Below are 27,899 nucleotides of genomic sequence, written 5' to 3'. Positions count from 1 at the left end.
AAGGACTGGTAGTGACTGCTCGGAGCTGAGAAGTGTCCAAACAACCCATAGAAATGTTAGGAAGGCTTGGGTTTTTCATTAACTTCAGAGTTGATATAGTCCCATCTTCCGGAGCACAAGTCAGTTTTGCTGATCCTGCTCCCTCCATCCCATTCCCATTGTCCCTCCTTCCGTACCTGAACTCTAACCACACTCTGGGAAAGCTCTCCTCAGTCCAGGACAGTAACTGCTCCCAAGAGGACTGCAGAAGACCCAGAGGATGGACAAGAAAAATAAAATGCAGGCAGAGAAGGTAACCAAAGCTCAACAGTATTTTTGCACTAGTATTTCTGAGGGAAATCAGCAGAGAGTACCGGCATTTGTTGCTTATGAAGACCAAAAGCAACAAGAAAAAAATTTCCCCCCCCCCCTTTTTGAATCTTTGGGTCTTTGACAACTACCTGCTGACTGCTGGGGGAGAGGGACTGGGGGACTGCTTTTTGTTTTTAGGAATTCTGACAGCTTATAAGATAATTTTAACTATGATGGAAGGAAATAATTCATGAGACAGCATTGCTGAAATGCACTCTCTTGGTCTTTTTAACTAGTTGTTCTGCCTCAGTAGGATTGCCACCTGTAGAAAGGCTGGGGACGGAGCAGAGCATATTCCTAGAACTAGTCACATTTACTTATTAGTGCATAAGTGTGAATGAGTGCTCATCAAAAGCATCTTTTAAAGAGGACGAGGGTGGCTGATCAGAGAATGCAAATTGCAGACTGGTTTGTGCAGGGCAACATCGCTCTGCTCTGGGGGCTGATCCTGCCTTGAGCATCCCTCGCGTGCCTCCAGCTCTCCGTGAAATGAAGGAGGCACACTATGTCCCCAAGCCCAGCTGGGAAATACCTCTTCTGCACCCAGCCATGCTGTGTGCCCAGTGCCCTCAGCATCGAGGGCTTTGGGGCAGCAGCATTACAGCAGCGATGGCTCTGGGTGCCTCCTCCCTTGCTGCCCACCACCCTGCAGCAGGGCTGTACATAGGGCACCTGCAGGACAGTGCAGCGAGGCTAGTTTCTGCTCTCTCTTGCAGCACCTCACGGGAACACTGGTGCTCTCTGTCTTCACTGCTGTGCTGGGCTTCTTCCAGTATGGCTACAGCCTGGGTGTCATCAATGCTCCCCAGAAGGTAAGTGGAGCGGGTCAGCCCTGCAAAAAGGCACATTGCCAAGAGATGAGCGTCTCAGGGTAGCTGGGGCAGCCTGAGGAGGCAAGGGGTCCAGGTTTTAACTTGGAGAAGCATGCAGGAGCACACTGTCCATCTCTGAGGAGTTAGAAAACCACCACAATAAGTTAGGGTGGTGAGAAAGCTATTTGCATCCCTCCACTGCCATCTCGCAGCAAAAGCAACAGGGCTCTGGACTTCCCAGTGTCATTTTTAATGCAAAAGCAATGCCCATGCCAACAGGGGCTCAGCACCTGCGCTGGGGCTGCAAAACCCCCCAGAATAGGGCTGGAGTGGGGGAGGCTATGAGGCTGATGGTGTTTCTCCTCTTTGCCTGCTGCAGGTGATAGAGGCCCACTACGGGCGGGTGCTGGGGCTGGCCCCTGCGGAGAGCCGTGCCTTCAACATCTCCGGAGCCGACGGCAGCACCGCCGTCCCCAGCCTGGCGACGTGGGAGGGCTCAGGGAGTGCGGCGGAGCCCCAGGTGATAGCACGGGATGCCGGCCCCCAGCCCATCCTCACCATGTACTGGTCCTTCTCGGTGTCCGTGTTTGCTGTCGGCGGCATGATCGCTTCCTTCACCGTGGGCTGGATTGGCGACCGGCTGGGGAGGTGAGAGCCAGCCACAGCACCCACTCCTGCTCAGAGATGCTAAACTCATCAATTCTCATTTTCATAACTTTCTGGGAGCTCAGAGCCTGCAGCTGGAAGTCTGCTTAAGCCCTCCCCCACCTCCCCAATCTCTCGCCAGGCATGCGAGTGACAGCACATAAATTCCCTTCTATTAATTTCAAATTATTACAGTCTAAGCCTTTTGTTTGATTTTTTTCCCTCTAGAACTGTTTCCTCCCTGTCGAAATACCTTTGTATTATTTTTCCCAATTTAAGGGGGGAAAAAATCAAACTTCCAAAATATTGTTCCAAACATTACAAGAGTCTGGCTTATTAAAATCCTAAATTATAAATCAGACTTTTTATTGTAACTTTTAGCATGTCAGACAAGAAATTGATGAGAAACCTTTATTAACTTTTTAATTTGTTCTATTCTTCTGTGACAAAGGGAAGAGGAGGAAATTTGAATAGCCTTTGCACAAGATGTGTAATATGCTTTTAGCTGCTCTGACAGCACCCCTTCCATATATCTTTCCATGCATATGATCATTATTCTTTCCCCTGTAGCACTGATTAACTCACTTCACATTTGTCCTGATTTTCTATCTCAATGCCTGTGGGACAGTGCCCTACTCCAGCTGGGGGCATGCAAGCTGACCTGAAGCATTCTTGTATCTGGGTTTGACTGACATTAGATCATGTCTGAAAACCAGCAAGATTTTCAGTAAGAGAGGGGTCAGAATTAAATGGCAAAGCGAGGGGCTAGGGTTTTTCCTCTTGCGATGCAGCTTCCTGCATTGTGCTCTGATCTTGCTAGCCCTCCTGCCCCCATCCCACTCCTTACCCCCAACACCACTGAGAATAGCATGCACCTTGCAAGGCTCACGGCATCACCATGCATTAGACACTCCAGTGCTAAGCAGGGTCACCCACATCCCCAGCCATTCAGCCATTCCTGGCAGCGCTCAGCCCCAGCTGGCATACATATGGTTTCCGGGCCAGATTGACAATCCCAACGTAGCTCTGCTGTTGCTGAATTGCAGGGTTAAAGCTATGCTGGTTGTGAATATCCTTTCCATCTCCGGGAATCTCCTCATGGGGCTGGCAAAATTTGGACCCTCTCACATCCTCATCATCACCGGGAGAGCCATCACAGGCCTGTACTGTGGTAAGTCGTGGCAGGCTCCAACACAACGAGGCTGCCCCAGCATGCTGGTGGCAGGGCTGAGCACCTGTGTGGCATGGACACCCACAGAGACACAGTGGGGGCACATGATACAGCTGCCAGCTCAACAGCTCTCATGCAGCGGACAGGGATTGTGCCCCACTGGGGACCCCAGAGAGTCAGGAACAGGCTTGTCCCAGGAGCCACAGGGAGAAGGGCTGTGCTGTGCCAAAATGGTGTTGCAGTTAAGGAGTTTCTCCTATTTTTTATGTTTTTATTTAACAAGAGGTTTCACATGTGGGGTTTTCCCTCTTCCTATTCACACTTGCCTTCCTCACTTCTTTTTAGAAGTATTTGGGCCAGCCTTGTCATGAAGTCAGTTTATTTCGCTTATATTAGAAACTAGCCCTGCCTTGGTGAGCAGCGCCTTTAAGGTTTTCTCTTGCTTATTGTTCTTATTATAATAGTATGTTGCTATCTATGCCGTTTAAAATGATCCCTAGATAACAGTACTATCTATGGTAGTACTGTAGATAGTGGGAAGAGAAGATGGGAGGTTGATAAGATGGAGTTATATTAGAATTACCTTAGAAAAACAAGTCATTATCATTGTCACTGGCGGGCAGACATAATACTCCCTTTCAAAGGTTCAAGACGAGATTTGGAAGTTCTTTGGTCTGAAATAACCTCTCTTAGCAGATCATTTCTGCTTTGTGGTATGTATGTGTTCAAATGTAAAGATTTGAACTGCAGTTCTGAATCAGGGCATATTTGAGCACTTTTTGCAAACTGCCAGGCATTTCCCACTCCTGGCCAGGGAAAAGGACACATAGGGGTTTGGCAGCACACAGGAAATAGTACACAGGTTCCATCCTCCTTTCCAGTTTGGGAAATTGTTGATTGCCAACTGCAAGCTAGAAGACGTGACGCCCGTGTATGCTCTGTGCAGGACTGTCCTCTGGACTGGTGCCCATGTACGTCAGCGAAGTCTCTCCCACGGCCCTCCGAGGAGCACTGGGAACCCTGCACCAGCTTGCTATTGTCACGGGTATTCTTATCAGCCAGGTAAGAGGGAATATGCACAGGACCAGAGAAAGTATTTAAGTGATTAGGCAGATGCCAGCGAGGATCTGAGGAAACCTTTGAGAAATCTCTTATAATTTCACTCCAAAACTGAAGGAGAGTTTGAAGCAATTTGCTCTGATGGGATTGAATTCCTACCTTGATTCAGAGGTGTCCTTACCAAAGAGCACTTCCTCTCCTGTAATCAAAAATACTTCTGAAAACAATTTCTCTCCTCCTCTGTGAAGTGTTTGTGTGCATCTCTTCAGAGCCAGACTGAATCCTCAACATGAGGTGCTTCATATTCACGTATGCCATTCAAAAACAGCTTTATCAGCAAACTAGGAAAGTCCCCATCAGTATTGTTCACTGTGGCAGGAGTCTCAGGTATGTGGTAGGCTGGCATATAAAATCTGCCTGGAAACAACACATCCAGAAAACCTACCCCAAAATTCATCTTATTAAACTTAGCCAAAGACTATTCTTTCTGGAAAAAAACATGGGAAGAAAAGATTGTAAGGTAGGTTCTGCCTCTTTCATTAGCTTTGAGAATACAAAAAAAAAAGCTTTGCAAATAGTTAAAAGAAAAGGCTTGTCTATGTTTTGTTTAGAAAGCTCATTTCAATTTTAAAGTACTCACAACATCTTTGGAAAACCTATTTCAATACCATAAACACACACACAAAACAAAGCTGGAGTTAGCACATTTGCTGAAAGTCAGCTCCAAATGCCATATTGTGGCCCCAGAGTTCACTCTGTGTTGGTGCATCAGGCACCCCATGCAGTATGAATTTCAATCTGAGCTCCAGACTTCTGTGGAACTCCTTAGGACACATATGCAGGCACTCTGTACATTTGCATTAGCTAATTGTGATTCTGCCAGAAGCAAGCATGTAGGAAGCAGAGAAGAGAGCTTGATAAGGAGAACTCAAGAGGGCTAAATGATATCCTTTTATATATGCAGATGTCAACACCAAAGACGCAAAGATTCATGAATACAGGAGGGTTTTCCTCAAAGTGCATTCTATTACATTTTTTCTCCTTTGTGTTCTCCTAAGAACAATTACAGAAAGCAAACAACTATGCAAATCCATAGCTCCAAAAATCCAGGAGAGCAAGGTCTGAGGAGAAAGTATTTCATCTGCTTGTCTGTATTTGCAAAGCTATTTACACAGAGGCCTAATTCTGGCTCTCTTTTACCATTTATTTATTATGTAGGCTTACAAATAGACTTTCACCAGTGACCTAGTATCTGCAAAAAGTCACACAGCAGTGTAGATGGGACAACATGATCATAGACTAACAAAGCAGCATTAACCAAATAGCCACTTTCCGCTTGGCTAGACACAGTTCTCCAGCTAGTATCAAACTCCAAAGACAAACATATCATAACTAAGAAATCAAACTGCTGGGACTGAGACAAACTAGTTGCTTCCAATTTTCTTCTGGGTTGTCACTCTAGAAATGCCATACTAGTCAATTAATTTCTTGTTCTAAAGTGTAAAATATATCAGCGCCATTCAAACATGGATCAATTATTCCAGGTCCTTGGACTAGACTTTCTGCTGGGCAACAATGAGATGTGGCCCCTGCTTCTTGCCCTGTCTGGTGCAGCTGCTCTCCTTCAGTTCTTCCTGCTCTTGCTGTGTCCTGAGAGCCCCAGATACCTTTACATCAAACTGGGAAAAGTGGAGGAAGCTAAAAAAAGTAAGACACAATTTCTGGTTTTGTCTGTAGTTGTTTTCACACTGTTAGCCTCTTAGAATCAAATAGGAAAAGGGAAAATTCTGGCTGAGTGCATACATGTGTAACTGGATATAGTTGTTCCATCCCACAGCAAGCATGGTTGCTGAAGGGATTTCGAACATCCACATACATTCACTGACTAATGCATGTGTGCTTATATGTTACTGCTTATGTTGTGAACCTTATTTTGTTGCTCTTTTCCATCAAATGAATAGAACAGAGTTTTCGGATACAATCAAAACTGCAGTTTGGGGGGAAATTACCCCTTTCAAAAAGTGCTTGTTCTGAGTAAGAACAAAATAGAGAAATCTGAAATGTTCTGCAAAATGAAACTTTAGTGGAGGAAAAAATCCTGCTTGGAGAGCTAGCAGAAGGTTTTGTTCTATTTCATAATTTTTGACTTCTTTTTCACTTCATTGTCTGGGTGACATGGGCATGTTTCTGGGATATGTTTTGATTCTGGCAAATCAATTCTCCTTCCTTTCCCTGCCTCTACCCCCCTCCCCAAAACCTCTGTTCAGTTGGAAAGGTTTTCAGTCAGGTGTAGAACAGACATCTTTCGGGGAACAACTGTTCTCTCTCCTCAGTGTTATTCACAATTACACAGGAAATCCAGAGTGATTACTGCAATACCTTATACATCTCCCAGCAAGCCACCTCTTAGCTGGTTCTAGCTGTCTCTACAAGCAGTAAGAGCAGTCAGTAGTAGGAACCAGCTGAAAAGTGAGATGAAAAGCCAGTATTAATTAAAACAGGGCGTGTCCACATGCTTCGGGGCAGAGAGATGCACGCTTGTGCTCTGAGCTGCTGAAATATAAATTAGCTCTGGACCATAACTATTAAGATATGTTTGTATGGGACTAATAAGCATTACTGAAAGATGAGGCTTGAACCCGATGTCTCAGAGCTCATGAAGAACATACAACTGTACCTTGCCACGCCGACACATGCAGGGGCGTCCCTGGGCAAGCTGATGTGCCACAGGATTCCTCAGAGCAGAGTTTGGGAAGTACCCACCATTGTCCATTCAACTGGCTTACTTTGAGCTTTGGCTAGAGAGATTGTTCTTGTTACCGTATTCTTAGTTTGTATTTTTCCCTTAGAAAGTAAAACAGTGATTTTCTTTCTCTTGAGGTCTGAAAAGGCTTAGAGGAAACTGTGACCCGATGAAAGAGATTGCTGAGATGGAGAAGGAGAAACAAGAAGCTGCTAGTGAAAAGAAAGTCTCCATAAGGCAGCTTTTCACCTTTTCGAAATACAGGCAGGCAGTCATAGTGGCGCTGATGGTTCAGATATCCCAGCAGTTCTCAGGAATCAATGCAGTAAGTCTCCCAACATTTCTGTTTAAAGAAATCCACACTGAGCACGAAAATGCAATTCTGGTCCAAGCTCAGAGGGTGAATAGGAGTCTTTGCTGTGACTTCAGTAGCCTCCTATGTCACCACCATCAGTATTTAAAGAATTTCTCATCACTGAGAACAGGCATGGGTGGATAGCAGGGCTGAGACAATGTGACAGAGTTCTGCATAAATCCATTAGCACAACGGGTCCATGCTGAGTACTTCTATGGCCCTCATTGTACCTAAACTTATCAGCAGTTTGCTCTCTTTAATGGCTGTATGCTCACCCATGGAGAGTCCAGAATAGCTATTCTGTTCCAGCCTTTGCAGCACCTCCTGAGATACCAGAAATGACCATTTTATGCATAGGAGCACAGAGCTTCCTTTCCAAAAGTGACTTAAATTTTTGAAGGTCTGTTGGAAGCTTTACAAATGTTGGCCCTAGAAGCCTCTATTCCACTAACTTAGAGAAAGTTAAGAGCATTTCTACATTGCAAAGTGGAGCACATGTGGAGATGCCCAGCCTTGCAGAGACCTGATCCAGGACTGTGTGGCCTTGCGGAGCCTGGATTCCCCAGCCCAACACAGTGCCCAGCCTCACACACCAACCACTGGCTCATGGAGCCATTTATTTCGGATCCTTAACTTCCACAGAATAAGACCTTATTCTCTGAGATAAATGAGAAATTTGAGCCATTCCAATGCAGCAAGAAAATTATAAACTTAATTTAAAACTCAAAAGTATTAAGATATTTGTCTCCAACATACTGTGCTGGTGACTGGCTTTCAAGATTAAACATAGAACTACATGGAAGAAAACATTTTTAAATGTGCAAATGCCATAGTTCAGGAAGGGAATTTCAATGGGATTTTAAACTCCCTTAGGCTCCTTTGAAAGTTTCAACTTTAATTATTATAACAAACCATTAAGAAGTTGAAAAACTGATCATAATTAAATTACTTCAAATCTCAGTCAAGCAAATGTAGCTCTTCCCTCAAGAGGACAAAAAGTTCCATCAGCCTTGTTATCTAATCCTTTATCCTAATGTATTTTGATAGATATTTTACTACTCTACAAACATTTTTGAGAGAGCTGGAGTTGATCAACCGGTTTACGCAACCATTGGCGTTGGAGTGGTGAACACAGTCTTCACTGTTATCTCTGTAAGTAAACATTTCTGGCCTGGATTACAAAAGCAAGTAAGATATAATTTTATTTTAAAACAAGATTTTATCCTGGAACTGGGACTGGGATTTGCAGTTTTGTAGGGCTGCACCTTACTTGCACACCTTACTCTCACGACATGTCCCTTCCCTTCCTTAGATATGTCCCATTCGAAAATCAAGCCTTGAAATACAATTCATTGCTATCAAACAGCACTGCTAAATACTCCATGAATTAAAAATGCACTGCCATGTTCAGGGAAGCTCAGGTAGCTTGGCATTTTCACAAAAACAAAAGATCCCTTTGAGACAGATCCTGTCTCAAAAATTGTGCTGATCCTATTTCATCTGGGAACAGCTTGGTGCTTTGTGACAGGGAAAGCCAGCTGCCCACAACTTCTCTTTTTTTACCTACTGTCTTCCAAATTCTATTCTGTTTTTACATAGCACCTCCCTGAGTAATATCCAGAGGCTATTCCACAGTAATAAAATTAATGTAGCACCCATCCTTATCATATCTATGCACAGCTCTGTAGCAAGAAAAGGATAGTTTCAGCTTTCACAGCCTTTCTCATCATTTGTCGTTCTCCAGCGAGTATTAATACAATTCCAATCAGCAGGCAATTATTTTTTAAAGTGGTCGTTATTATCAGAAGAGCAGGAAATACCAAGCTAAACCATTTCCCTCGTATCTCCAGAGAGCCTTAGGCAGCAAAGGCCTTTTACCCACCATGAAGCAGGATTAGATGCCAGGTAGAAATACGCAGCTCTAAGTCCACCATAAGATGCTGATGAGATAGGAGTTCTCCGGGTTTAACTGTTTCAGAGAAAGTACACCCAGTCCCAATAAATAAGGTGGAATGTGTTCACTGTGAAATGAGGGACCTAGACTCTGAGGCTGGAAGAGATCTGTCCATAGCTTGTGTGTTCTCCTGCAAGTCAATATCAGCCACTGCTGTACTTGCAGCCTTGGGACATTTGCTCTTTGCTTCTTTTGGCCATGAGCACTTAAAAATTATCTACAATTTGTCAATAAATGACAGACTCTGATCACAAAAGGCAAGTCTGCAAAACAGCTGACAGTCAGGAGGACCTTGGCAAGGAGAGAAGGGATTGCAGAGGCTTGCCATCTGCAACTCCATGAGTTAGCAGGATGAACTGCCTCCAGGTTAAAAAAAAAAAAAAAAAAAATCTCCAAAAGCAGAAATCATCTGCCATAATTTCAGGAAAATGAGACTGAATTTATGGCCACAGGTGTCCTTTAGAGAGGAAGCCAAGGATCATGCAGTTTCAGAGGCTAATGTATGGTTAATGTATGGTATCTTACAGCAGGGCAGGTGCACTGCCCTCTGGAGTTACCTACAGCTCTCCATTGCGTGAAGTGACTGGTACAGACTTAGGCGTCTAAAGGTGGGTGAGATGACTGGTGTCCCCCAAAAGATGCTGATAAGGAGCTTGTGGCTAACAGGGAAGGAAAAGAAGTCTGGAAGCCATAGGAGGAAAAAAATCCTGCCTCCAGCTGCCTGGACCAGGCTGTAGCTACAAAACTTTCCCCACCCTAGTACAGGCATTGAGCAAAGGCATGTGAGGTGACTTCTATCACACTACATTTTGGAGGCTATTTCCAAACTAGTGCAAACCCTGTGACTTTATTCTTTCTTTAAAAAAGGAAGTCCATAGAGTTTGGAAATGCATGAGCTCTGCACATACATGGTTTTGGCTTGCCCTTGGCAAGGCAGCTATTTAATATGCCTCCCCCAATAGACACCTGCAGAGTTTCAGTTGTGACTTTCGGAAGCCAGCACAGAAATTTCTTCTGTGTGAGCTAGGACAGCAGCAATGCTGCCTGGTAGTGGTAATTGTTCACTGCTAATAGTGATAGGCTGTTCATTGCTAATAGATCTGAATGAGCTTCCTGAGAGCAGAGATGCCAGAGACTGATTTGCTGTTTATGTTTCTATAGGTCTTTCTTGTGGAGAAGGCAGGGAGACGTCCCCTGTTCCTGTCTGGTTTGATGGGTATGTTGGCAAGTGCTGTGGCCATGACAGTTGGACTTGCACTCCTTGTAAGGATTTCTCTCCACTTTTTTCTTGGTGGTTTGCAAACAATACAAGACAAACTACCCTTTAAACTGATTGTTTTGCATGTTCATCTCAAAGAAGTTTGGAAAACATTTGTCCTTAAAAAGGACAGTTCAAAACGGCCATTGGTGGAGCCATCTCTAGATACAGCAGTGCCTGAGGAGATTGCTCTCTCTCCAGCCCTGTGATACCCCAATGCTCATTTAACCACTGCTAGAAAAGATGTGTGCCCCTCCCAGAGCCCTCAGATAAACTCAACTCTCTCTTACACATAGCTCTATGCTATTCTCATGGGATAGCTAAATAAACCTGCTAAATAAACTCTGGGCATACCTCCACATACACATACTATGTACCCTAAACCCTCAATCTGTGTCTCCCTGGTTTGGTGCAGGGATGCTAGACTGGTATCTTGTCATAGGAAAAGTCAGTTCCAAACATTGGCACAACATCCTGTCATAATGGAAAAAAAAAAAAAGCAATGGGTGGCATCCTTATCCTGTTTATCTATGACAACACCATTTAGCCTCGCTGGCCACTCTGCAGGTAAGGAGAGGGTTTGAAAATGCAACTGAGCTGATGTAGCTGCAAACTGCCACCTCCTTCTGCCAGCAGTGATACTGGCACCATGCTCAGCTGGTTCTAGGAGCACACTCAGGCAAAAATAACTCTGCAGAGTTAGATCAGCTTAGCTGAACTGTGAAATCACCACCCAGACAACTCAGATTCACATGGGCCAGATGCCCAGACTGGTCAGCAGAGCACTCCAAAGCCACCTGGATATAAGCTACCTATGTGTCCATTCGTGGAGCCCATTCAGAGAGGCTGCACAGAGCCAGCAGTTGTACCTTAGTTGTGGTTACGGCCCTAGGCAAGCTCTGACACTTGCTGGTGGGACCAAGGGTAATACCATTCATATTAATTGCACTCCCATAGATTACCCCAGCACAGTAAACAGCAGTATCTAACCTGCTGCTGTTCATACGCTAGGAGGTTTATTTATGCATCTCCAGTCCTTTTCCCTGCTTGTCTGTGTAAGGAAAAAATTTCTAAAAGAGAATTGTAATTAAAGTTATTAGTGCTAATTAATGAGAGTCACGTTGAGACAGAAACACTGCATTTACTCTCTTGCAGAGCCAGTTTGCCTGGATGAGCTATGTTAGCATGGTCGCAATCTTTCTCTTCGTCATTTTCTTTGAAGTCGGGCCTGGGCCCATCCCCTGGTTTATCGTAGCTGAACTGTTCAGCCAAGGCCCTCGCCCCGCTGCCATTGCGATCGCTGGCTTCTGCAACTGGACCTGCAACTTCATTATTGGGATGTGTTTCCAGTACATTGCGGTAAGAAATCCTTCTAAAACATTACAAATAAATGACTCGTGCGATCCCAGTGCTGGTTGAGGCTTCCAAGGCAGCCTACTGGGATGTGCATGTACCTCCCAGATATCCAAATCTCTCTGAAAGTCTTAACCATCTGTGGTACAACCGATGATAAGTAATCACTGCAGTGTTCATGATGGTTCCTCTGTTCTCACTTTTTCCATTGCAGGATCTGTGTGGGCCATATGTGTTCGTGATCTTTGCAGCTCTGCTTTTAGCCTTCTTTCTGTTTGCGTATTTAAAAGTACCAGAAACAAAAGGAAAATCATTTGAAGAGATCTCAGCTGTGTTCCGCCGCAAGAAGCACTCAGCCAGCAAAGGTGCCAAAGCAATGACAGAGCTGGAAGACCTGAGAGCTAGCGAGGAGGCCTAAAAATCACAACATGCACAGAAAGAAAGAACTAAGCGAGGACTTCTTTTAAACACAACAGGGAGAACTTAAAGCAAAAGTATCATTTTATAAAAACCTTGCAGCTGACAAACCAGGAAGATAAACCAGTCTGATGTCTTCTGACTGCTGTGGCTGGTAATGTTTGCACCTTAGAGCTGCCGGTGCTAAACTGGTATTTTACTCTAAAATACTCCATATAACTAGGCTCCAGAAAGAGCCACGGGAAAGAACGGAAGGAATATGTTACATGTATGTCTTCATGCCCCACTGAAACAGCCCAGTAGGATAATGATTGTAGCTGGCCGAGCATATATTGAACAGGATCATAATCAGATGGAATGAAAGAAAGAGGGATTGGGTGATTCTGTATTCTTATGCTTTCACCTTTTCTTCTCGAGTCTGCTGCTTCCTTCTGCTGAATGATCTGAAACCTTGGAAACCAAGTGTTACTGTAGTCGTGTTATCAGCATGAAGCACTTATCACATTAGATGCTAAGTATGATAGACTGAGCAAAGTCCTCCTTACTGTTACCTGTACGGAGGAAGAAGGTACATCCCATTCGAATTGGTTGGGATGCACCTCACTTGTTTTGCTATCTAAGCATCATGGAAGGGGTCCCCAATCTCATAAGAACTTCTCGAGTCCCAGTATGTTTGAGGAGAATCTTAGAAACTCTGGCTGTATTGAAGTGCACTGTTTTTTGTTTAAGCTAAACTATTGAGCTGCTGTTTCCTCTCTGAAAGGCTCTCTCCCTTATCATCTCTCCCTCACCTTTGCTCCAGCACAGGTCACTGGCATGCCTGTGCACTCCTGCCCCACAGACCAGGACACTTGAGTCCTGCTGCCATCTCTCACATGGTGTGACCATTGCCAGGTCATCTCCCCTCACTGCTCCTCCTTCTCACCCTCTTTGTCTACCTTCCCTATTTAGGCTGTAAGTTTTTTCAAGCAGGGTCTCTCTCTCTCTCTCTCCCCTTTTGTGCGATGCTTAGGCGCATGGGACTCCCTTGTACCATAACAATTAATAATAACCCAAAGGGTAAATTAGTACAGCACCATTAACTGCAAGATGCTCTACTGATTTGAATCCCACTTTGCACCATTTATGGTTTTGCTGGCTGGGGTGTGCTTCAGCAAAGATAGCACGCAAGGAGGAAGTTGTTCTGCTTCTGTATCTTTATTTGTGCTCTTTGTGCTTGCTTTATGAGATACTTGCATCTGAGAAAAACTGGAAGGATTTTTCTTCCTTTTTGGGTGATACGTTGGAACCATTGTAAGATCCTGCTATATGCTTGTGCTTTTAAGATTGTATATGTTCTTTATTGTGATACCAGGATACTTTCTAGCAACTTTCTCAGGACAGAAATACATTATTTATTTAGTGATGAACACAAGCACTGTTCAGTCCCTGGACGTTCATAACGACTAGGTGAAGCAGAAATAATAGTGTAACGGAGGATCAAACATAACAAAAAGCATGCAAATAGATGGGCCAGGGAGGATGCATTTGGCCCCATTGTGTACACTGAAGCAATGAGACTGCACTAAAGGCCTTCCTGAAGCGACAGCTGGATTTTACTAGAGAAGAATTGGGTCAATAGCTGTCATGAGCTACACAGGACAGGGAACCTGGGGCTGAAACTGTACATGTAAAGTGTGTAAAAACCAGGACCGCGGGCTGCAGCGTACTGAAGAGAGCAGCAGAGCTGGGAAGCAGGCTCAGTGTCGAACTGTCCGAGTCTGTTTAAAGTGTACAGGTTTCCCCAGAAGTGACTAGCTGAGATGGCAGACTCAGAAGCTCTCTGTGGATTCAACTGCAGGCAGTTAATTATATAATGGACTTTCTGAATGTAAAAAAGGAGAAGAGAGAGAGCTGGGGTCTTGCTTTCAGCAATGTCGTCTATGTCTGTTACATAAAAGTGACAATGAACAACATTTATGTCATGTGTTGGCTTGTGCTGCAGTTTTTTTCCCCCTATACCTCTCAGACATGTGCCCAACTCCAGATAGGCGGTATCTTCCAGGCAGGATGTGTTTGCTCCATAGATGGCATTTGCTATGCAGGCTCTCAGCTAAATCCCTTTGAAATGCACAGTCCAGAGGTGAGACTGCAGGGCTGGGAGTCATCAGTCCTGGGGCCAAATAGCCCCACAGCCAGTCAGAGCTGGCTCCCTGAGCTGGGATGAGCTGTCCCCGGGGATGTATGTACTCCTAACCCCAGCCATCCCCACCATCCACGTGTAAATCCCTTCTGCCTGGGGTGATGCATTCTCCGAACATGCACATGCATGCATAGCTGCTGGTACAGTTTAATGCTTTAAGCTTAAAAGTAGGCTTGACCTCGTGCCGTGCCCGTGTCCCTGTGCTCCTCCTGCCCGCTTTCCTTCCATGCCCTGGCAGCGAGGTGCTGGCTTGCACATGGCTGGTCCTCATCTGCCGCTTGAGCCCATGCTCCCAGGTCAAGCTTTCTCAGAGCCAACAGCTCTGCAGTGTCAGTCTGCCCACTGACCTCTCCAGAGAGCTGGCCTTGATGCCTTGCTGTGAACGAGAGGCAGGAGAAGCGTTTGCGAAGACATGCATCCTCCATGAACATGCAGCAAAGAGGCAAGGAGAACTCAAGCAGCAGGGAGTGCAGTGCATGGGACATACAGCTCGGATACCTGCAAAGCCAGCACAGCTGCAGCTTGGGACTCGAAGCAATTTTGCCCCTGCTCCAGGGACAGAGCCGGATGAGGCTCCTCCAGGAACTGGCGGATGGGACAACAGAGACAGGGCGGCGGGCAGGGTCCTGGCACCGGGGTGCACAGGGGTGCCAGTCTGGGTTTTCCCATGTAAAATGAATCATGTTAATTATATTATCATGTAAATGAATGATAATAAAAAGCCAGATTCAATTATTGTAATAAAGCACATACATTAGTTTAACAAACGCCATGTACCAATAGCTGTATTCCTGAACCTCACATAACATCTGCCTAGGGGTTCAGAGGCAGTAAAATGGTTCTCTAAAAGCAAGTATCAGCCAAAAGCCATGGGCACATTCAGTCAGGCTTTCTCTCCTTATTTTACCCCACAAGCTTTTGCCTGTACTATAGTTAAGACCATGTAGTTTGAAGTAGGAGCCTCAGAGCTAACAGACATCAAATGCCAATAAATTTTGTGTTTTTCCTTTTTTATTTTTTTTTTTTCACCCCATCTGCTTTCCTATGGTCTGCTGCCAGCACCCTGTGAATCCGGCTGGCTAACGCGATGCACCCTGCAGCCGGGCCGTGCTGAGTTTCAGGACTTGCTGTTAGGGCTCCTCAGCAGCTGCGGTGGCAGAGGTAAGCAAGTCTTCTCTGCGCGTGCTGAGCGGGACCTCCCAGGGGAGATCCCATCTGGGCCGCTTTGACCACAGTCAGACAGCACTTTTCGTGTTTTACTATCATCATCCCCCTGTGGATGAGGTTCTGCTCGTGGTTTTTCACATTGGTTTTGCTAATGCTTGTGGTGGGGCAGGCTGCAGCACGGGAAAGGCTGTGCAGGGCTCGTCGCTGCTCAACGCCTTGGCTCTTCCCGTCCGCATCAGGGCTGCTGCAGAAGGATTATCTCATGGGCTGGGCGAGACTGGTGCAAGTGTGCTTTTACCTTGTATGGTGAGCACTGCAGGAAAGGGTCACAGGAGTTGGTTAAATCTGCAAGCGTGTTTACTTTCCTCATGTCACAACAGGCCAGCAATTAGGACTGCTCCGCTTTATCTGCCTACAGGCAATTCCAGTTAAAACTTGTTCTTGAGATACAGCTGGTTCAATCATTATTTTTATCTCTTAGTGTTATAGTTCTACTAAGTTGCTAATCATTAAGAAAATTCAGAGGACCATGTCATACTTATTAGCTAAATGGTCACTGCACTTTAGTTAACATGCAAAATATGTTGCCATAGTGTGGTTAGCTAATAATGTAATATAATTAATAATTCCTGAGAAAGCATCTTGTCAGCAAGAGCTTTGGCGGTGTTTTATTAATGTGCTGAGATGATTGCCATTAGGACTTTTCCGTTGTGTCAGACAAATGGCTAACAATATCCACTTTCCCGCTCTCTAAGCATAATTTTAAAATTAGTTTGACTTCCTTAATCCAATAAACTCAGGACATTTGGCTCCATTAACGGTTTCCATGCTAATTTATCACAGATTATTCTGCCTCACTTCAACTTGTTTTTCATCATATCCTTGAGGAGAGGTAACCTCCACCTCCTAAGGCAGAGAGCTGATCATGATGAGGCTGAATCAAGTTATATTCAAGTATATATACTCACTAATATATATCTAGTTACATATTTGGGGCCAGCTCTTTGAGGTGTGGGGCATTTTCTGAGGCTGAATGTCCTTACTGAAGCCAATGGGAGCTGAGGAGTTATCAGGTCTGGGTCCACAGCGCACGAAAGCATGAGAGCTAATTTAAGACAACTGAGCCTATGCTCAGATGCTTCCCTAAATCCTAAAGCAATGCAGATGAATTTTACCCGGAGGCACAGCCTCAATAACTATTCTGATAGGGGTGGCAATAAACTCTGGCTGTAGCTTGGCACCAATTACAGATGTTTTCCACCTGCTCAGCTCAGCCTCACTGGCACAGTCGCACCTCTTCCCTTAACTCCAGTGTGTGCTTTGGGAGCGCAGATCCTGATCTGGATCATGCGTGTCTGGCTGCGCCATGCAGACCATGGAAGAGGTAAGGGTGACTGTGCAGCAGGCAGAGGCAGCACTGCAGCTGGATTTCAGCATCCCAGGGCATGCAGCAATGAATAACTGCAGAAGTATCCATGATCCAGCTCCTACATCCAGGAATCCAGCTCTCGAAGCTGATGCAGATGCGAGATGAGTCACTGGCACTACATCAGTTCTTCATGGGAAGCAGGAGGTGAATGATAGCAGCAGTGCCTGGAGCAGAGCAGGATGCCTGTGGCAAGGTCACAGCACAGACTCCTCAGCCCGGCTCACGCTATGCAGAGAGGACCTCAGAGGGTCTGCCAAGCACAGCATCACCCTGTGCAGGTGTAGATCACCCATTCCTGCCTCCCATATGTCCCTAACTCAATCCAAAAAACAGAGTTTTACAGTGAGCTCTCACCACCAACAATCAGGACACATCTGTGAGATCTCAGGTAAGAGGCTGGCGATTAAAACAGCCTCTTGCTAAAGTCAGAATCGGGTTGCGTTTACATTGCTTTGCTTATGACAAGTTATTGCTAATCTCGTGACCTAAGTCTTGCTGAACGCACCTTCTCTTTACTTTTCTGAGCTGCTTACCTAGCATTCAGGGGGGCAAGGATGGGTGACTTGTTTGTTGATGCTCTGTGACCATCCCTCTCCCTCTAGCCAGTCTGCTGGAAGCAAAGGTGTATGTTCACCTCCAAGTTGGCTCAGATTCATACTGCCAAGGCTAGGCTTTGACAAGGGCATCAGATATTTCTCCAGAACATACTGGTGTTATGGCTACAACTTTAAGCCTTCAAAAAGTTGCTTTCTAACCCCTGGTAATTTCAGCAATCCAATTAATATAAAGAACTTAGAGAAAAGAGCCAAAGTCTGGTAACATATTGAGTCTCCTAAAAAAAAAAAGAATACATGTGATCGAGCTGCCTAGCATTCAAAGCGCACATGAACAGGAGAGGAAATGTGTTTAAATGGGAAAGGCCACAGTATTTACAGATACGCTTTGAAACTGAATTGCTGTTGTTCTGCAGAAAAGTGGCATAATCACATTAGCACTATTATGAAACACATTTTAGAAAACAAATGTTGATCCATACAAAGGAATGATGCCTGCAAGCTATGATTGATGAAGCTGATTAACCGTTTTTTATTGAATATCTGATAAAGGCTGTCTTGGAATATTTATGTATTTCAAAAAAAAATGTATCTACACTTCCACCTCAGCAAAAAGATTTGATTTTGTACAGACTCTCAAGTCATCCAAAAGGAATCTGCTAATTGTGAAAATCAACCAAATCTATAATCTGATACCTGAGAAAAGAAAATACCATTAGTGCTCATTAGTCTGCTCCAGTTTGGGGTCAGAACAGTTGGCAACTCTCTCATAAAGTGTTTTATCTCCTGATAAAACGCCCCAGAGCACGTTCAGCTAGTCATGCACTTGTAGGTAAACAAACACACAGCACGGGAGCAACAACGCTTAACAAAATGACCCAGACTCCGCTTATCAACGGAGACGGGGAGAAAAATGGGCAGCTCCTCGGGGTAGCGCACGCAAGACATCATCCACCAGGACAGCTCCCGGCGGAAGGCGTCTCCGTCTCGACACGCCGCAGCATTGGAAAGGAGGCTCGGCGCAAAGGGAAGCCGAACTTCTCCTGTAAAAAAACCCAGTGAGAGCCACGTAGTCACAGGCTGGACCACACACAAATACGAATGAAATAAAAGGTACTACAAGAGCTGCCAAGGAACCATTTAAAACAAACAAACAAACCAAAGTTAAAACTGATTGCTTTCGCGGCGCCACCGGAGCCGGGCAGGCAGGACTCATCCCCGCTGTCGGGAACGCGTGGCGCTCTCGCAGGGCGGGATCCACGTCCGCGGCCGGCGAGGGCCTCGCCAGAAGCGTCGCCGGTCGCGGGTAGGACAGCTAGTGCAGAGACAACTGAGTCTTATTGCAATTAATTAAAACAAGGTTTTATTATTGCTTCTGGACAGTTTCACGTCCTTCTGACTGACTGATCACCCGGCGCTTGCAAAATGCTTGCTCCTGATGATTTTCTGACAGCAAGGGAGAAACGTTAGCTGAGAAATGACCTTTGCACTGCCAGTTAAACACATTTCCCGAAAGCAGTCTTATCACAGCCGACTTCAGAAACAGCCACTCCTTCTCCAATTTGTTTAAAATTGGGTTTTGTCTTTGAAAAAAAAGCTGTTTGCCGTCCAGCATTAATGTGCTGCCACAAAAGCCAGGCTACCGGCGGAGCGTGGCGTCGGGAGCAGCGCGCCGGGGCGCCCCGGCGTTTTACACGGGAGGAAAATCCCCCCGCTCTGGCGCCATCTTGGGGCGCGCGGGGGTGGCCGGGGCAGCCGGGGGCAGCAGGGGAGATGGCGGCGGCGGGGGGAGAAGGGGGGGTGTCGTCGCCACGGCGCCGCCTAGCGGCCGCGGCGCGAGCTGCTCCGCGCGCCTGAGGCAGGCGGCGGGGCGGGGGGAGCGGAGATGGGTTTGCCTCGGTAGTAATGGCGGGCAGCGCCACACGATTGGTGCGCGGGCAGTCTGAGCGCTACCGCTCTCCGTAGAGACGGGCGGGGAGGGGCCCGGCGAGCGCGGGAAGCGCCCGCCGCCGGCCGGCCGCCTCGCGCCGAGCACGTGTGGGAGCGCGCCGCGCGCCACGTGATCAGCCGGCGCGGGGCGGCCAGGCTGAGGGGAGGGGGGTGGAAGGGCGGAAGGGGAAGGGGGCGGGGCGGCCGGTCCCCGCGCCGCCCCCAGCCGCGGGGCGCGCCCAATGAGCGCGGGCGCGCGGCGGAAGCGGGGGGGCGGGGCGGCGTGCGCGCGCTGCCCGCCGCCCGCCGCCCCCCTCTCGCCGGCCGCCGCCGCCGCCGCAGTGGTCGGGCGCGTGTGCGCAGGGCCGCTCCCCCCGCCCCCCGCCCCGCTGCCGCCCCCGGCCCCCGCCCCCGGCCCCGCTCCTCGCAGGTAAGCAGCGGCCCGACGGCTGGGGCGGCGCGCGCGGGCCGGGCCGCGCCGGGCCGCTGAGGGGCCGCGCGGGCGGGCGCCGCCGGTGAGGCGAGGGGAGGGGGCGGCACGTGGCGGCCGCGCCATGGCCGCCCCCCCCCCCCCCTTCGCGGCGCTGCCCGACACTGTGTCTCCCTTGCGCGCAGCCCCCGCCGCGGCCATGGCCGACGAGCTGGACTTCACCACGGGCGACGCCGGCGCCTCCTTCACCTACCCCATGCAGTGCTCGGCGCTGCGGAAGAACGGCTTCGTGGTGCTCAAGGGGCGCCCCTGCAAGATCGTCGAGATGTCCACCTCCAAGACGGGCAAGCACGGCCACGCCAAGGTGGGTCCCGCCGCCCCCCGGCCCGCCGCGGCCCTGGGAGCGGGATGGCGCCTCACCTGGCAGCCTGCCCCGCGTCCTGCCCTCGCGCTTCTCACAGCGCTGCCTCCCCGGGCTGGAGCGAGCGCCAGGGTTTCCAGGAATAAAGAGGAGAAGGGGACGGGGACAGTTTTGTTTTTTCCCCACTTGCTTAAAGGCATAAATACTGATGGTGGCCAAACCTGGCTTTGTAACGGGGCCAGAGTAAGTTCTGGAAGGAGGGGGCTGATGAAGCCACTAGGGTGTGGTTGGCATTGTGCTCTCCCTCCCTACCAAAGCGCTTTGGAGTCGCTTGCGCTAGCAGACTTCCCCTGTTGTACTAGACTTCAGCGCTTACCAGAAATGTGCCTGTTCTGTTACATAATCAAGAGGAGCTCGGTAGATAGTCATATCTCTGTGGGCCTGGTCTGGCCCTATTTTGCTTGCTTTTCGTCTGCTTCTTTCGTTTTCTCACCACTGAGTGTGGACTGCCTTCCCCCTCCTGTGTCCCAGCAGGGACATTCTTAGTCTGCTGTCTGGGGCTGCAGTCCTCCTGCCTAAGCAGTTGGTTTATGCAGCTGTCCAGAGCTTGGATCAAGTCTAGACTTTCCCCTTAACTCACTCAACAAGACTTTATGGTGGGTATATTAGAGTTTTAGAACAGATAGATTTGTTATGAGCATGCACCTAATAGGTTCTTAAGTTTCCAAAACCTTGTGTGATACATGTTAACTAGTATTTTGGAGTTGTTGGGCCTAGGATATACCAATTCTGTATGCATAAATTACTTGTATGGAAAAATTTCTTCTTCTTCTCTTCCCTCAGTGCAGTGGGGGTTTTTTGTTTTGTTTTTTTTTTTTAATGGCGTATCTTACTCGGATTTCTTAAATACTGAAACAGTTGTGAGAGTGAAGGGACGCCGTGAGAGTAGGCTGTAAACTAGTAACCCAAGTGCTAGCTGCAATGGACAGCTGCTGCTAGCATAAAGGGAGATGGGAGTTGCTTTAATCTCTGTGCAGCTTCTCTTCTCTTTAAGCTTCATGTTGTCACTGATGCTGTTCTATTTCCCAGAAGAGCTAGAATTTGAAGTAAATGTTCTTTTAGTAGCCATACATGTGTGCTGAGCTTTCTTTTTTTTTTTTTTTTTTTTTTTCAATAGTGAAACTGTCTATGGAAGATTTTCATTCTCGTGTAGTGTTTCTAGAGTATGCTGTGCAAGTGTGTTTTTGAGAGGCTTCCTCTTAAGGCTTAAACTATTTTCATACCACAAGTAAAGAGTCTGTGTCAAGTCTTGCAGGCTACATGTGATCTCTAATATTAAACTACATGAAACTAACAATACTGACAGCAGTGGTATCCTGCTCTTCTAGGAACAATCATAATTGATTGTTTTCTCTTCTCTCGTAGGTCCACTTGGTTGGAATCGATATTTTCACTGGTAAAAAATATGAAGATATTTGCCCATCAACTCATAATATGGATGTTCCAAATATCAAGAGGAATGATTATCAAGTGAGTTAATAGTAACTGTGACCTTCCACGTATTAAGAAGCTTTAAATTCCTGATACCACAAGTAAACTATCCTCATCCTGAAACTGCTTGTCACCTAATAAAGTGCTGTTGTCAGAAGATCTGGATTGATGGTTCAGCAAACTTGCCCGTCTAGACGTGGCAGTGTTGAACCAGTAGCATTTACTGAACCGCTAAATCAGCGGAGTTTGCTGATAGAGAGTTCCTGCTTATGTATTACAAACTTCGTGTTTTAGTAGTAGCCTTTAGAAATGACAGGTGAATGAAGAGTTCGTATTCAGAGCAGTCTTTCTTCTAGCTTATCTTTTAAGATCAGTCTCTTTAAGAGTTACAGCCTCTGCTGTAACTATTAGGTAAAGGATAGCCATGATTTCTCTTCAAGTAAATTTGAACCTAAGCATATATTGCCATTTAAATTTCACCCTTTACCTAGGGTGCATGAATCAACAAGATGGTCTTAAGCTGCATCTGATGCCAATTCTAACTTAACAAGTGCTTGCTGCTTCTGCTGTAGAAGCTGGCTATATTTGATCTGAAGTAATTAACAGAATTCAGTGATTCTTGAATAGCAGATTGGCTTTTTCCATAGTTGCCTGTAACTTTTGGCACTGTAAAACTGTTGTTTAAAATTGACTTTAATTAAATTCTTTAACTGTTACAAATACAATACTAAAAACATTACTGTAACGGAGTTCATTGTGTCTTCTGCTTATCTTCAGCTACTGCCTGCTAATGACTGTTAATGTTAAGCTTCCTAAAAATGAACTTCTCTTTATAGCTGATTGGTATTCAGGATGGGTATCTCTCCCTGCTGACAGAAAGTGGTGAAGTTCGTGAGGATCTAAAGCTGCCAGAAGGTGATCTTGGTAAAGAAATAGAAGGAAAATTCAATGCCAGTGAAGATGTGCAGGTAAGCATAGAAAGCAGATGAGAAGAGCTACAGTTAATTCCATGTGATTCTACCAAGAATGCTTTTTATCCTGATATTTACCACCTATATCTCTTCGTAAAAAGAGGGTTAGAAGTATGGGAATTGGTCCTTTTGAGATGCAGAAGGCTTACTGTGTTGCAGCACTCAATATAGCACCTAAGTCTGGCTTACCTGACAGTCAGGCTGTGTAGGTGTGTCTCAAATGTCTAGATGAATCTTAATGGTGCTGTACATATAGTATAGATTGGTACAGTGTGGATTGGCACTTCCGAGCTTACTTGATCAGGACCAGCTGTAGAGCTCTGCCATCTAACTTCAGCCATAGAAATGACTTAAGATGCAGTCTTTGTGCTGAAATCTTGCAGTGTAAAAGTCTAGGTTGTTTGGTAGAAAAAAGTGTAGTAATTGTCAGAAACTTTAGAGCTGACTGTTGTTTAAAGCATTTGTTGATTTGACTATAAAATTACGTAAGTCTAATTTGCTGTGTTAGCAAATTTGTTCACAAGTAGTTGTGTAGGCTGTAGTCTATCATAGACTATACCAGTTGCTGATACGGTCCTGTTGTAGGAGATCGTTTGCTTTTCACTGTTACATGAACCTCAAGCTGCTAGCTAAGGCAAGATGGCAAAGAGCAGGCAGCAGAAGAGCAAACCAGTGGGAAGGCAAATATTAAAGTCATGTAACAACTGAATCACTGGCTCCAGCCTTCCCTCCTCCTCAAAGGAGGAAATGGGATAGATATTAAAATTGAATGTCTGTAACTTCTGTGAGTGTTTCCTCTGGCGTGTTTTGGAGCTCACCTGTCTGTCTTTTCTTCCAGATATCTGTCATAAGTGCAATGAATGAAGAATGTGCTGTAGCCATAAAGCCTTGCAAATAAAGAGGATCACCAGGCTCGGGCAACTGCTCAGGTCTGGACAAATCACAGATCTTTAAATTTGGTTCTGATTGTCACCAAAGCTCTGGCCTTCACAAGCAACCTCATTTCTTTTTTGAATTGTTAAAAAGCAGTGCTGGATTCTGGATTAGTGTTGCAGGCTAACTGGCAGTTTTCAAAATCACTGAGATTTTAATTCCTTAATTGTAACTATTTTAACATTCCTGTGGGTTTCAGCTATGGATCTGAGAAACCAATCAGGTGTTACTAGTGGATATATTTTTATTTGCTTGAGCAAAACAGTGTTTGTCTGTATGAACAGACAAAATACAGTATTCAGGGGCTTTTAGATAAGCTAGTAGGTATCTAGGATTATAAAGTGACCTAGAGCACAAATAGTATTTTTCTTGACATATTTACATAGAACTGACAATAAAAGTAGCTTTTTTTTTTTTTAAGCTTAAAGTATTTTGTGGATTGGGACTCTTGCAGAATTGTAGGTGCCAATCACAAGTTTTAGACCAAGAAACTCAAGTGATCAAAAATGCCAGCTGGCTTGACAAAGCCCCCGTGGCCATGTGCAACTTAACTGTATTACCTCTGTACTCTTCTTTGCCAATTTGTTGGCTTATTGTAATGTTAAATGGTGTCAAAGCCTACCTTTGGTTTAGGCAGGCAATTGGAATATTGGGTAGATATGGTATAGAAAGGTTAAGGAAACACAAAGGTGAGATGGATGTTAAAGCTATAGACTTTCACTCGAGGCCTTTGTCAGACTTGAAAAATAAAAACAGAAAAATGCAGTTCAATGGCTTTCCTCTATTGTATTTATCTTAACTATAAAAGGTGACAAACTCCATGGGAATCTGTTGCAGTGCTTCCAGCTTCAGGTTTTAATCTTCAGGTTCAGACCATATTTTTGTAGCACAAGGACCACATGTTTTTCAAAAAGTGGGACAAATTGTAGCACTGACCCTAAACTAAATGCATGTGATTCTTGTTGAAAAGTAAAACAAAACTATATTATATTCAAAATACAGACTTGACAGACAATACTGAACAACCATGGCTTAATTATAGGAGTAAATGCTACATAGTTTAGAAAGCTAGCTCCTATCCATAGGAGTTTTTTGATTCATTAAAACACACGTGCATGCCTCTAACTTGTTAGCAGCTTAACAGGCAAACAAAGCTTTACAGAACTAGTCACAGAAGGACAACCAGCCTGCTCCTGTTTATAGTGTTACACATGAATTCTAATTGTTAGTGTCCCCTAATAAGGGAGGAACTTCTTAGCCCATGGCTCAAACCTCTCTGTAGTTCATAAATTGAATTGTTTCATAAACTTAAGCTTTAGTAGCTGTTGGCTAATTGAGGATAACTTGTCCTCAATTGACACTTGACAGGCTGGTCTGGACGGCATGCACAATTCATACTCTGTTGGCAGTAAGAGTCAGACTTCATGCTGCTGTTAACTACTTAAAAGGTTTTGAGCTTAGTGGTATGTACTCTCTAATTCCCAAAGGGCTCACGGCAACTTTCCTGATCTTGCCCTTGTACCTGCTGTGTTAGGGCTTAACAAATCTTGGAGGCCTATATAGGTGGCAAAAACATGCATTTCCCATAGCCTTCTCATGACAGGGAGAAGAGCACAATGAAGGTAAAGACAGCAATAAATATACTCTGGTAATAAAGCACAGTTACCTGTGAAACCTGGCAGATGTAGGATACTGCTACATGCTCTTGCCTAGCACAGTAAGCATCGTAGGTGAACTCTATAAATAGCATCTTGACTGAAATGACAGACTGCTTTTAAAAAAGCTATAGATGGAAGAGATTGAAATGCTTTCAGAATAGTTTTGGAGTGCATGCTTAGTAGTTTAAGCTTATCTGCACTGTGGTCCTTTTGGCCTCCCCATCAAACTGATATCTAAAAGATAGGCTTTGTTTAGTTTAGAGATGACTGAAACCGTTGATAATGGTGTTAATGATGTCCAATGAAGAGTCATAGGCTGTTGTATCAAACTTAACCTAAGTTCTAGATGCTATCACTGTATTAAAAATGCTTCTAAAATGCTTGAAAATAGTAAGACCTGGATTTATCCTTCCAAGAGTACTTTCATCCACTTTTAGGTGACTGTCTATCCTCTGGAACGTGTTGATGCCACCGGTCTACAACCTAAGCATTTACTTAGACTAAGTTCTTTGGGACAAGGGCTGTTTTTGTCTAGTTTCTACAGTAGAGTCCTGATCTGCCTGGTATTTTCAGGTACTACAGCAATCTAAAGATAAATGTTTTATGGCCTCCAGCTTTCTGGAAGAGCCCTTCTTGGGATTTAAAGATGTCCTTCTATTCCTACCTTCAGTTCTTCAAGATTTAGATGGTTCAGTACTTCAATATAGGTTTGTTCTAATTATATACTCGTCTTTTGTGAAGCACTTCAGATGCTGTGGAAGTGCAGAGCATTGGCTCATCATGCATGAAGCTTCCCATAGGTAATACATAAACCTGTGGTTTAGCATGAATCTTAAGCATAATCTCTAAGTTTCAGTAAGAAGTTGCTTCTAAATTAGAGCAAATATTTCAGCCATTTTTTCAAAGTAAGATGTTTCAGTTTACTTTCATAATTACTTGCAACAACCTTTTGTTTGTGATCAACAGTCCATGTAAGTGCATATTTTTAAGATACCTATGTTTAGGGAAATTCTACTCTAAGCTTTACATTAAAACAAACCTTATCCATCTATTTGTTTTGTAGCACTATCTTAACACTTTAAGCTGTGTCAAAACCTAAAACTACAAACTTTTAGTAGCTGATGCAATTGTTTAATATAAATTGTTTAATATAAAGGCTGTGAAAACCAGAAGGTGAAGAAAAGTATTTCCACTCCTAATAATGCATTTCTTTTTTATGGCTACAGTTTGGTGAGTTTCTCTTACTACTTTACAGAATTGGGAAAACTGAAGTGTTTCCTGCCTCAAATATTGGCAAATAATATTTCAAGATTTCAATAGATCCTTCTAATTTTTGCTTATAATGGTGGTTTTTCAACTAGGCTCTTGCTAGTTGAGCCATGTTCTCAGGGCTGTTTGTTTTTTTTTTTTCTTTTTCTTTTTCTTTTTTTTTTTTTTTTTTTTTTAAGAAGTTGGCTGAATTTCATTATTTTAATGTAACAGCTTTCAAGCCTCTTGCAGGTTTTTCTAATCCATGATGTACCCAAAATGGTGCATAGTCTGTAGTTTCACAATACAGGTTATTTTACATAATCTAAAGAAGTCAATTTGTTGACAGTTCAAACTTAATGGTTACTGCAGGTCAGTCTTACAGAATTCAAAAGCCAATAAACATGACTTTTTTTTTTGGTTGAGTAATTAGAATGTAGTTTGTTACAATAGAAGTAAACTTCAGGAAAAAAAAACTTGTTGAGGATGTTTGGAGTATCTGAATTACACGCTGGGAGTTTTGATGGAGGCGAAGCTCTTGGAGGTGATGTGCGGGGTGCGCGGCGCTGCGTTCGGCCGTCGAGCGCGACGTGCCGAGAACGTCTCCAGTCTCCAACGTCTGCGATCTAGCCCTAAAGTATTTGGCATCTGAGAGTAACTGTTGTGGACTTAACGCCTAGTTAATCTAAATGTTTGCTGTGTATTACTGTATCACCGAGACACCTCCTTGTTCTCGGTCATCTTTTGTTGTGTTGTAAACATAACCATTATTCAGTGTATGTTGGAAAATGTCGGGAGAATGAGGATGAGGGACTTAGCTGATCCTAGCAAAAAGGGGAAAAAAAAAAAAAAAAAAAAAAGCCTGTAAACTTGTAAACTATGATCTGTGAGTCGACAGTAGGCCTGCTGGTGATCAGCTGGAAGGGTTTGAATGTTCATGTATTTTAAAGGTATGTTTTTAACACCATTTAAAAACCAGAGTTTGGAAGGTGTATGTCTGTTTCCCACTTCGCAAATAAATAAAAAAAATCTCAGTGTTGTGAAAAGTTGAGTGATGTTTAAGGTTACATGGGTTGCTGGAGCTGATAAATGGTTTTATAAGATGTTTGTGAGCTTTGATGCTTTAGTTTCAATAAGGAAAAAAATAGTTAGACTTTAGGTCCATTCTCTAAGTATTTTCTTCCTTTGTTACTGTTAACAAATACCTATGTACTTTCCAGATGAAAAACACTTTAAAGCTAGAAAAGCTTGTCATAGACTTTGTACGAGGGGAAAAAAAATGCTTACGTTCCTGTCAAGAAGAAATAAAATTGAGGGGAAAAAAATAAAAATAAAGCGGTGACTGATGCGACAGCGTCGGGGTCACGTTTGTTCCCCGCGGGCGAAGGGACGCGCGTGGGGCACAGGCCGCGGCGCCGCCACCGCGCA

The 27,899-nt window shown here is 44.9% G+C and overlaps 2 protein-coding genes across 3 annotated transcripts; both read left to right on the top strand.

The window, feature by feature from the left end:
• The first annotated feature begins 259 nt into the window (after positions 1 to 259).
• SLC2A2 (solute carrier family 2 member 2) lies at positions 260 to 12,119 on the top strand. Of its 2 annotated transcripts, XM_062582487.1 has the most exons (12): positions 278 to 292; positions 1,068 to 1,163; positions 1,543 to 1,594; positions 1,691 to 1,811; positions 2,855 to 2,979; positions 3,926 to 4,041; positions 5,583 to 5,745; positions 6,919 to 7,106; positions 8,184 to 8,288; positions 10,252 to 10,353; positions 11,504 to 11,707; positions 11,916 to 12,119. In XM_062582487.1, the coding sequence occupies exons 1-12, from the start codon at positions 278 to 280 to the stop codon at positions 12,117 to 12,119; spliced, it is 1,491 nt and encodes a 496-aa protein (XP_062438471.1). The 2 variants fall into 2 exon arrangements, with proteins under 2 accessions (XP_062438470.1, XP_062438471.1); XM_062582486.1 differs by having other exon boundaries at positions 260 to 292; positions 1,543 to 1,811.
• Positions 12,120 to 19,715: 7,596 nt separating this feature from the next.
• On the top strand, positions 19,716 to 27,517 carry EIF5A2 (eukaryotic translation initiation factor 5A2). Its single transcript, XM_062582992.1, has 5 exons — positions 19,716 to 19,809; positions 19,995 to 20,173; positions 21,596 to 21,700; positions 22,498 to 22,629; positions 23,471 to 27,517. Exons 2-5 carry the CDS (start codon positions 20,009 to 20,011, stop codon positions 23,528 to 23,530), a joined length of 462 nt encoding a protein of 153 aa, XP_062438976.1. The 5' UTR covers positions 19,716 to 19,809; positions 19,995 to 20,008; the 3' UTR covers positions 23,531 to 27,517.
• The last annotated feature ends 382 nt before the right edge of the window (positions 27,518 to 27,899 follow it).

This window comes from Rhea pennata, chromosome 9, assembly GCF_028389875.1.
Source record: "Rhea pennata isolate bPtePen1 chromosome 9, bPtePen1.pri, whole genome shotgun sequence".
NCBI classification, from domain to species: domain Eukaryota; kingdom Metazoa; phylum Chordata; class Aves; order Rheiformes; family Rheidae; genus Rhea; species Rhea pennata.
The sequence above is the reverse complement of the archived record's forward strand: the minus strand, read 5'-3'. Positions and strand labels throughout refer to the sequence as shown.

Coding starts and splice junctions, on each gene's coding strand:
- SLC2A2 (XM_062582486.1), top strand. CDS start 260: ATGGACAAGAAAAATAAAATGCAGGCAGAGAAG. Junction 4,042..5,582: donor CGGGTATTCTTATCAGCCAG/GTAAGAGGGAAT, acceptor CAATTATTCCAG/GTCCTTGGACTAGACTTTCT. Junction 5,746..6,918: donor AGTGGAGGAAGCTAAAAAAA/GTAAGACACAAT, acceptor CTTTCTCTTGAG/GTCTGAAAAGGCTTAGAGGA.
- EIF5A2 (XM_062582992.1), top strand. CDS start 20,009: ATGGCCGACGAGCTGGACTTCACCACGGGCGACGCCGGCGCCTCCTTC. Junction 20,174..21,595: donor GCAAGCACGGCCACGCCAAG/GTGGGTCCCGCC, acceptor CTTCTCTCGTAG/GTCCACTTGGTTGGAATCGA. Junction 22,630..23,470: donor ATGCCAGTGAAGATGTGCAG/GTAAGCATAGAA, acceptor CTTTTCTTCCAG/ATATCTGTCATAAGTGCAAT.